We start from the raw sequence: 9,712 nt of genomic DNA, 5'->3' as shown, positions 1-9,712 counted from the left end.
ATGTTATTTTTCAAGCATAAAAATTAACTATCAAATACAAATATAAGCCAATAAGAAGATACATTAAAATTGTGAATGTAGTATAGTCATCCTATCATCACTCCCTCACTATATATGTTTTTTTTCGCAAATCAATTAATAATATATGTTATATGGGGCTGCATGGTGGATGAGTGGTTAGCGCCTAGGCCTCACAGCTAGGAGACCGGAGTTCGAGTCCACCCTCTGCCATATCTGTGTGGAGTTTTTTTTTTTTCCCCGGGTACTCCGGTTTCCTCCCACATTCCAAAAACATGCTAGGTTAATTAGCCACTTCCAAATTGTCCATAGGTATGAATGTGAGTGTGAATGGTTGTTTGTCTATATGTGTCCTGTGATTGGCTGGGCACCAGTCTCTCGCCCGAAGAACTGCAAAAACAGATCTCACAGAAAATGCGGTCATTGCGGTCCAGGTACTGAGTACTGGTGCACTGTGCTTGGGGAATCAGTCCCTCGGCGACCCTGTTGCCGGCCTTCCTCATGATCAAGGAAGGACTATCCTTCACTAAAGCTATACAGAGCACACAGCGACACAGAAACGTGGGTTTTTCTGGAGCAGCTACGCGAGTTTGATGCCGTCTTGAGAGCAGAGCTCTTTCCTCAGACTTGAAGTGGATTAGCAAAAAAACCAGCAAGTGACAGACAAGTGTCCAAAAGGCACCCCATCAACAAGCGCAGGGTTCCTATAAATAAACCAGACTTGAGTTTATTTATTCCCATTTGTCAAAGTAGCGGCTTTTCATATAGCAAAAAAAAATACGCCTTGTGTACAGAATCAGGTCGGACTTTGAAAGCGCGAGATGAAGAGGCGACTTAATAAGAGATGTTCTCCACACGCCGTCAAAATAAAAAGAATTGGATATCACAGCTTTAACCATTCCGCTGTCAGAATGAATGATGGGCAGCTGGGGGGAAGATGTGACCGTGTGAAAAGTCCGTCTGACATGTTACGTGCCGCACCGTGCCACCGCTCAGGTTCATTCACCAACTACCCATTTATGAAAGGGCTCATCTGTCAAGTCTGACACGTTTCACTTCTATCTTGCCCCCCCCCACTACAGCCTGCCTCGACGCTAAGGAAGCATTTACTCATTTCACCTTCTTATATAGCGACTGTTTTTACTTATCCGTGCATAACAGTTGCATTACAGTTTATTACAGCATGAACTTATGGGTTATTTATTGTGGAATTGAACTTGGATCTCCTAGCTGTGAGGCCTGCGTGCTAACCACTAGTCCATCCAATATCAGTCATTCATTCATTTTCTACCGCTTATGGAGCCTATCCCAGGCGGGGTACACCCTGGACTGGTGGCCAGTCAGCCAATCACAGGGCACATATAGACAAACAACCATTCACACTCACATTCATACCTATGGACAATTTGGAGTCGCTAATTAACCTAGCATGTTTTTGGAATGTGGGAGGAAACCGGAGTACCCGGAAAAAAACCCACGCATGCAAACTCCACACAGAGTTGGCCGAGGGTGGAATTGAACCCGGGTGTCCTAGCTGTGAGGCCTGCGCGCTAATCACTCGCACACCGTGCAACCCTTATGGTTTATGGCTTTTTGAAATTAGTATTGAAAATTAGGGGTGTGCCACAATATGTCGCAAGATTAAAACATTGTTCAGAAAAAAGATTCTTGTAAGGACTCTAATAGATTAATTAACTGATAACTAATTACTTAATCACACTATAAATGACAACAAATTTGATCATTTTGCTGGGCTCAATACATTGCCATGTCCATTCTTGTCTGTTTTCATCGTCTCTTCCTCCATATATAAAATATATGAAGTGTATTTTAAGGAAATACATCATAAAATATGCAAATTCAGCAATTTTTGTTTAAGAAAACAGCGGAACCTTGGTTAGCGTAATAATCAGTTCCACATGTACTCTAACCGAGTCAGGTTTAGAAATAATATAAATCCAATTAACACATTCCAGAATGCTAAAACATGTTTTTATAATTTTACAATAATAGTTTTATAGAGTTTCTCATCAAAAAGTTTCTACTTTTCTTTGGATCACGGCTGCAAAATAACCCAAAATGGAGTCAAAGTGACGAAATTTTGATGAAGAAAGTGCGAAACACTATTGAATTAAAAAAATACTACGTCTTTGATGTCGGTTAAAGTTAAGGAAACTGCAGTTTTTGGGTTTTTTTTTGCATTCATTCACAATCCTTTTCTGTGGATTCTAAAGAGAAATGAACAGTTAGCATGAGAAAGCTAACAAAGCACGTCACGGGACACACCTATTTGAAGTATAAAGCCATCCAAAAAACCTCCAACCAGGTTTTATATCCATGTTGTGACATTGAGTAACAGATACATTCATGATAATATGTAATACTTACAGTATTTTTATCATTTTTAGCGTTACGTGCTAGCTGCTGGACAGTCAAATGCAGCGGGTAGCGTTACATTTCGGTAGTTTCGAACACACAGAAAAGAAAATCTCAACACTGCAGATGATGGGCATACATTTTGAGTGTCAAAATTGCAAATTCAGCAATTTTTGTTTAAGAAACAGCGGAACCTTGGTTAGCGTCAATAATCAGTTCCACATGTACTCTAACCGAGTCAGCTTTAGAAATAATATAAATCCAATTAACACATTCCAGAATGCTAAAACATGTTTTTATATTTTTACAATTATAGTTTTATAGAGTTTATCATCAAAAGTTTCTACTTTTCTTTGGATCACGGCTGCAAAATAACCCAAAATGGAGTCAAAGAAAGTTCTAAGTGCCGACGTTTTGTGCGAAATACTATTGAATTCAAGAAATACTACGTCTTTGATGTCGGTTAAAGTTAAGGAAACTGCAGTTTTTTTTGTTTGTTTTTTTTTTCCCATCATTCACAATCCTTTTCTGTGGATTCTAAAGAGAAATGAACAGTTAGCATGAGGAAGCTAACAAAGACCGTCATGGGTCTTGAAGTATAAAGCCATCCAAAAAACCTCCAACCAGGTTTTATATCCATGTTGTGACATTGAGTAACAGATACATTCATGATAATATGTAATAATGTAATAATTTGTAGCGTTACATGCTAGCTGCTGGACCTTTGGGTAGTTTCGAACACACATAAAAGAGAATCTGCAGACTGCAGATGATGGGCATACATTTTGAGTGTCAGGAGTGTGTGTGCATCCTGCCAGCAGTGAAGATTAGCGCAGCATGCTTGGAGGCGGGGTGGCTCAGTGGAAGTTTTCCAGCGCGGCGGCTAAGGTCAGGGACGCTAGCCACATCACAGCCCTAAAAATAAACTCTACCATTTGACGGCCGTCACAGCAGCAGTTACACAATCTTTCCCTTCAGGAAGCCTTCGCACGTCCTGTCTTAAAAAAAGGCCGCCAGGCCGCCAGAGGCTTTTCTTTTTTGGCGTTTATATAAGAAGCAGCAAGTAAATAAATGATGTGTGAAAGGAAGCAGGCTACCTCCGAGACCAGAAACGAATACGTGACACCCAGCGGTTATGAACTGGATAAAATCCTCAACCGTGGCTGCCCGGCCTACACCCCCTGCAGCGAGGTGTGGCCTCAGGTCTACATCGGTGACGAGTAAGTAAACCAACACGCCCCTGAAAGGAATAAAAACTGGACTGACACGACATCAACCATGACAGGGACTCGGCAAAGAATAAGATGAAGCTGAAGAGCCTGGGAATTACGCATGTCTTGAACGCAGCAGAGGGCACGTGGAACAACGTGGACACGGGAGCCGGTTACTATAGCGACATGGGCGTGGTCTACCACGGTGTGCTGGCGGCAGACACTCCGACTTTCGACCTAAGCCAGTATTTTTTCTCTGCAGCACAGTTCATTCAAGAGGCCCTAAGCGACCCCCGCAGTAAGAAAATTTATGCTAATTAAGTTCAAATGATAAGTCATAAAACTATTAAAGAGCCTGAAGGTGTTTTTTATATGAAACATTTTTTATGAAGTTATTTTTAGGATTATTTTTTTTAAAGCACCAATTAAATCTACTTTTACAGTAAAGGACTGTAGAGTTTTTGTTTACTTGTTAATTTTTTTTCATTCAATTCTTTTTATCATTTTTACTGTAAATTCAAACAAGTTTGGTAATATTTTTGCTGTACATTTAAGTACAGAAACAAAAGTATCAAAGTTGAGGATCACAGAGGGTTTACTTTTGAAAAATTAGTCTGGCTTTTTCTGTTCTGTAATTATTTTTAATTGCATCACCTTTTGTGGAAGAACTATAAACAATTTTTTTTTAATTTTTTAAAATCATAATAGATTTAGAAGTCCCACTTAAATCTATTTTTAGCTGTTAAGTTTTTTTTTTTGTACATAAGTCGTTCTTTACTGTAAAGTAGAGCCTTTTAACCAATACAGTATGTAGCAGTTATTAGCATTTACATTATGTAAGCATACAGTAATGCTCCGATTTGGATTTTATGCTTTTTAAATTTATTCTTCATGAGGGGTGCCTTATAAGACGGGACGGTCCGGACAGTTCTAAGGTCCTCTAACTGCCAGGGGGCCCAAAAATAGCTAATAACGATACAAAATTAGTCATTAATTTAAGGTTGGGGCGGGGTCATTTTGTTGTAATACAAGTGGGCGGAGGACGTTACCCAAGACACTATATTGTATATATTATATGTATTATTCATCAATAACTACACGATTGAGCACAAAATGCTGTTTTTAAATGAAACTTTTTATTACTTACCTGGCCCTGTGTGGAAAAAGTGATTCCATGTAAGACTAATAACTGGTTGGGGGACCCTTAGCGGCAAAAATGGCAATTGAGTGTCTCTTACAGCAAATTTTGGTCCGGCCATCTTTGCAGAATTGTTGTAATTCAGCCACATTGGAGGGTTTTCCAGCATGAATAACCTTTTTAACGTCATGTCACAGCATCTCAGAAAATATATTTTTTACAATTAAGTTAATAAGGAGTGGCAAAAATGTTCACAACTTGCAGCAACTAAAATAAACAATCATAATAACTACACTCAAAATGCATTATTGTCGACAATGTAGCCTACCAGGCACCTTGCAGCTTTTTGTCACGCGTTACATTCAAAAGGCATAGAGTTCTGTTGTGTGTGTACCTGCAGACAAACTGCTAGTTCACTGCGTGATGGGGAGGAGTCGCTCGGCCACGTTGTTCCTCGCCTACCTGATGATCTTCCAGGATATGACGCTGGTGGACGCCATGGAGCATGTAAAGACGCGCAGGAGGATCATGCCCAACTGGGGCTTTCTGAAGCAGCTGAGGGCGCTGGATGAGCTCCTCCTGCAACGACGGAAAGAAGAGAGTCAGCAAATAGAAAAAAAATGAGCAACAAGAGATGAGCTAAAGGATACCTGGATTCCAAATGTGATTCTCGTCTCATTCTGAATCTTCAGGGTAAAATTATGAAAGACGTTACATGCATGTAAAACCTTATGCAAAACAGCGACTTTGGACTACATTTTTTTTATTATTCTATCAGCATTTAGTTTTGAAATTTAGAGTACAAACAAGCACTTGAATATTTGGACAGAAATCAGTCTGCTTTATTAAACAGAAAGCTGCCTGAAGGAGATCTGTTACAAAAAGACTTCAGAATTATACATACATATAGCGATAAATCCTCTCAAAGCGCAACAGAAAACAGGACTAAAGTTTACATATGTTGTGGGGTTTTTTTTTTGTACATTATTAGAATTAACAAAATATAGTTTCATCTTTCTCCCTTTGCAGGGAAAACCTAACGAAAGGCCCGATATCTTTAAAATGGCTTGGCTATTAAGCACGACACTTGTACAGTAGTACTCAATGCACTGTCACTAACGGAGACCCAAGCATGCTAGAGTTGCCACTTTACAAAATACGTACAATAATTTAAATATACAAAGGCAATGAATATCGTACAAACTAATTGTCAGCACTGTTAGACAGGTACACTGAACAGGTTCCACTTGCAGCAGGCACATTAAATGGCTTGAGTGGAGGCTGCTACACGACTGCAAGAGCACTGATGACGCCCAACCTCGGGAGCCTCGGAAACCCGCCTCGTTAAATAAAATGTCGTCATCGTCATCACTACGACGTAAGGCTTTCCCGTCTCGAGAGGAACAAAAATACTTTCTCTTTAAATTGGTTTGAAAACATTAGCTTTAAAGTGGATGAAAATGTTTGCATTCTTTCCAAGTGCTGCTGCTGGTTTCGTCGCTTTAAGAACAAATCAAATGAAAATCGGAGAGCACACACGCGCGCGAAAAGAAAAACAGAAGGCCAGATCAGTGCATCAGGGTTACCGCCTGATGAAAGGCCCTTTCAGCGATTGCTTGGACATGCCCGTGTTCACGTAACCATGGTGACCAGCCGGAGTGTACACCATGTTGCCATGTGGCGGAGCCTGCATGGGCTGCTGGGGGTATGGCTGCGTTCCCATCATGCCCATCTGCATAGAGTACTGGGGCGACTGGTTCATGTAGGCATGGTTGCCATGGTAGCCGCTGTTCATCATGGGCTGGCTCATGCCGTAGCCGTTCATGGCGTTGAGCGACGACATGTTCATGGAGTTGTAGGCCGGGGCGGGCATGATGTTGACGCTCATGTTCATGCGCGGCATGGCGGCAAGCGTCCCGGGCGACGCCTGCATGGCGACGGTCTGCGACGGCCGAGTGTACATCTGCTGCTGGTGGTGATGGTGGTGGGGGTGGTGATGGGGGTGGTGGTGGTGCGACAGCGGGGCCGACTTGGAGCGCGCCGATATGACGTGACTCTTGGGCGCCATTTGGGACTGGATGCGCTGAGCGGGCGGGATACTCATGTTGCGCGGCAGCATCATGGCCGCCGGCGGGGAGCTGAGGTTGGGGGGCGGGGTCATGGTGGCCTGCACCTGGGGGTTGGGGACTCGATGCGGCGTCTGAGACAGAGACACCAGGCTGGAGTGCTGCGACGACAGCGAGGGGGTGTTGGCATACGACGTGATGGGGTGCGACGCCGAGTGGTTGAAGGAGAGCGAGTGAGGGTGCTCCATGAACGTGTTGGTGAACTGCTGCAGCTTGGCGAGACTGAGCCCCGACGACTGCGGGTAGTGCCCGCCGCCGTATTCCCCCTGGTGGTTGATTCTCTCATAGAGAGCGAAGTTGGGGTTGCCGGATTCGGGGATGTCGGCCACCTGCATCGTGGTGGCAAAGTTGGCGGGGATGGCGCACTGCGGCGCGGCGTCCTGCTGATTGTGAAGGTTGTGCGGTGCGTGGTGATTGTGCTGGCTCAGCTGATTGTGCTGCAGGTGGTGATTGTGGTGGTGGTGGCCATGTTGGCTGTGGGGATTGTGTTGACTGTGCTGGCTTAGCTGATTGTGAGGGCCGTGCTGATTGTGTTGGCCTTGCTGATTGTGAGGGCCGTGCCTGCTGTGGGAGTTGTGTTGGCCGTGCGTGGCGCGCTGACTGTGCTGGCTGGTGCTGGGGGGCCGCTCCACCACCACGCAGCCCTGCGGGGACTTGACGTTGCAGTGCGGCGGCGAGCTCAGGGCGTTCTGCTGAATCATACCGCAGCTTCCCGGGTTGACGGCGGCCATTTGCTGGCTCACGGCGCAGCTGCTCTGGGCCAGGCCGCTTTGTGGCATCCCCCCGTAGGGGCAGCCGCCCTGGGAGGGGCCGGCGCCACAGATGCTGCCGCCCATAGTCGAGTCGTAGCTGCTGGGATTCTCGTAGTTCTCGGTGGTGCTCTCGATGCTGCCCAGGTCGCTGAAGCCGCTGTCGACCACCTGCTGCGAGTGATCCGACACAGACGGCACATCCATCATGGGGCTGGTCTCCATGTTGTGGATGGAGGGCACGGAGATGGCGCTGTGGTCGGGGCTGATTTGCGTGTAGCCCGTCTCCAGTATGGACACAGCCGGGCTGTTGACAGAGCGCACCGACTGGCTGGGATGCGAGTGTACCGACGAAAGTGGGCTGCTGTGGTCCGACTGGGGGCAGTCCTCCATCGGGGTGACGGGGGCGTACGTGTGCAAGTTCCTGCATGCTTCCTGGGTCTCCACACAGTCCTGGAACACGGTGTCGCGCTCGCTCTCCTGCGTCAGAGACTGAACTGCCTGGGCGGTCTCGGAGTCGATCTCTGCACAGATCGAAGGGTCGTCTCTGAGCACGGGACTGATCGGCGGCCTCTGAGGAGGTGGAGGAGGCACCCGGCCCGGACTGGGTGCACGTTCTTCTTCTGACTCGGACTCAACAGGGTTATCGGAGTCCACAGCTGCTACTGAGGAGAGCGCTTCCGTTGCAGGAGGAGGCGATGCCGCTTTCATTTCGGCGCCTTCATCTTGAATGCTATCTGCAGGAGGAACCGATTCTTCTTCAGCGGGCCGAACGTTAGAAAGCTGCTGTCCCGATGCACCGTCACCGCCTTCTTCTGGGTCTAAAAAACGTTGGGTGCATTCGGGAATTTCTTTTGCACGTTCCTCAGCCTCGATTTGGCAGCGCTCGGGCTCCTCCGCCTTCCCGTCATCATCATCCTGATCTTGCGTCGTCTGCATCTCGTCATTGTGATTATCCGGCGACGCGGCGACTTCTGTGCTGTGATCTTTGGTTGGGGAGTCCATCTCGTGCTCGCTTTGACGGTCATCTTCTTGAGGCTCTGGCGACTCGCCTCCATCGTCGTGTCTGGGTGATGATGCAGCCACCGGCGAGGCGGCGGGGGAGCACGCCGAAGAGGCCACCTGCGAGCCGGCGGGGGAGCTGAACTTCTGATGATCAGACGGGCTCGGGGGTTCCGAGTAGAGGCTGCGTGACGTGAAATGCGGGCGGGAGGAGCGTCTGGCCGCCCTGCTGCCGTCGTGCGCTTCCTCGGCTTGAATGTGGTGGTGCTCCGCCTCCATGGGTGTTTCGGGCGGCGTGTAAAGGTTCAGCTTGAAACCCATTCTGCGCTCATTCTTTAACCGCCACTTAGGAGGGCCTCGCTTGACGCCTTTGGGCCAACCTTTCTTTCGCTTCACAGGACGAGGTCTGCTGGGTGTCTTGGAGACATCAGCACCTATAAACAAAATCATGCAGGTTTTATTTAAGGTAAGTTTTTTACGCTTTTATTTTTTCCATTACTGAATGCGTCACAGGAAGTAAAAATGTGATGTACTTTACCTTCATTCCAGTGCTGAAGATTGTCACGCTGCATCTTCTCCTTCAGCCTCGGTCGACCTCGTCTGCGTTTCACAGGTGTGATCATATCCGCCACTTTTTCCTCCTCTTCTTCCTGGTCCATCTCGCCCACTCTGCAGGTGCGCTCCAACAGCGGCATTGGACACTCGTCTTCAGAGTTGTCAAAGGGCTCATTCAGCACTTCGGTTGTCTCAGAAATGGTCTCGGTTGTCACGCTGCTGTTTATTCTCCTTCGCTTACGCCCCCTCTTCTTCAGCATGATGCTCCTCTAAAATGAAAGAAAAAAAAAACATGAAGTTTAGTCCAAGTTGCTCTGCGGTGAATGAAAACTAAGCCAACTTGGTGGGTGACCTCCATCTACTCCATCGGGGTAGTGCAGAAATTCATTGACAAAGTAAAAATGTGGAAAAAAAAAAAACACAGTGTTGGAAGCAATGTAGCCTAGCGTGCAGAGCCGCAAATGAGACAGGCACAAACCACAGTCGACATTTTACATTTCTCAGCGGTTGCCACGACACAACTGCTGCCCTTCTCCT

At 46.4% G+C, this 9,712-nt stretch overlaps 2 protein-coding genes across 5 annotated transcripts in view; one reads left to right on the top strand and one right to left on the bottom strand.

Moving 5' to 3' along the window:
* Positions 1 to 1,444: 1,444 nt before the first annotated feature.
* kat6b (K(lysine) acetyltransferase 6B) overlaps positions 1,445 to 9,712 on the bottom strand; it is a 36,453-nt gene continuing 28,185 nt past the window's right edge. For 3 of the 4 annotated variants that reach the window (XM_058061491.1, XM_058061490.1, XM_058061489.1), the window contains exons 16-17: positions 9,159 to 9,444; positions 1,445 to 9,054 (exon numbers count right to left, since the gene is read on the bottom strand). In XM_058061491.1, coding sequence (XP_057917474.1) covers positions 6,326 to 9,054; positions 9,159 to 9,444 — 3,015 coding nt within the window. In that variant the 3' untranslated portion in view covers positions 1,445 to 6,325. The remainder of the gene's footprint in view (positions 9,055 to 9,158; positions 9,445 to 9,712) is intronic. The other variant, XM_058061492.1, reaches the window with a different exon arrangement.
* LOC131109456 (dual specificity phosphatase 29-like) lies at positions 3,377 to 5,728 on the top strand. The gene is made up of 3 exons (XM_058061493.1): positions 3,377 to 3,614; positions 3,680 to 3,903; positions 5,144 to 5,728. Exons 1-3 carry the CDS (start codon positions 3,466 to 3,468, stop codon positions 5,365 to 5,367), a joined length of 597 nt encoding a protein of 198 aa, XP_057917476.1. The 5' UTR covers positions 3,377 to 3,465; the 3' UTR covers positions 5,368 to 5,728.

The sequence above is a fragment of the Doryrhamphus excisus genome, chromosome 22, assembly GCF_030265055.1.
Source record: "Doryrhamphus excisus isolate RoL2022-K1 chromosome 22, RoL_Dexc_1.0, whole genome shotgun sequence".
Lineage (NCBI taxonomy): Eukaryota > Metazoa > Chordata > Actinopteri > Syngnathiformes > Syngnathidae > Doryrhamphus > Doryrhamphus excisus.
The sequence above is the reverse complement of the archived record's forward strand: the minus strand, read 5'-3'. Positions and strand labels throughout refer to the sequence as shown.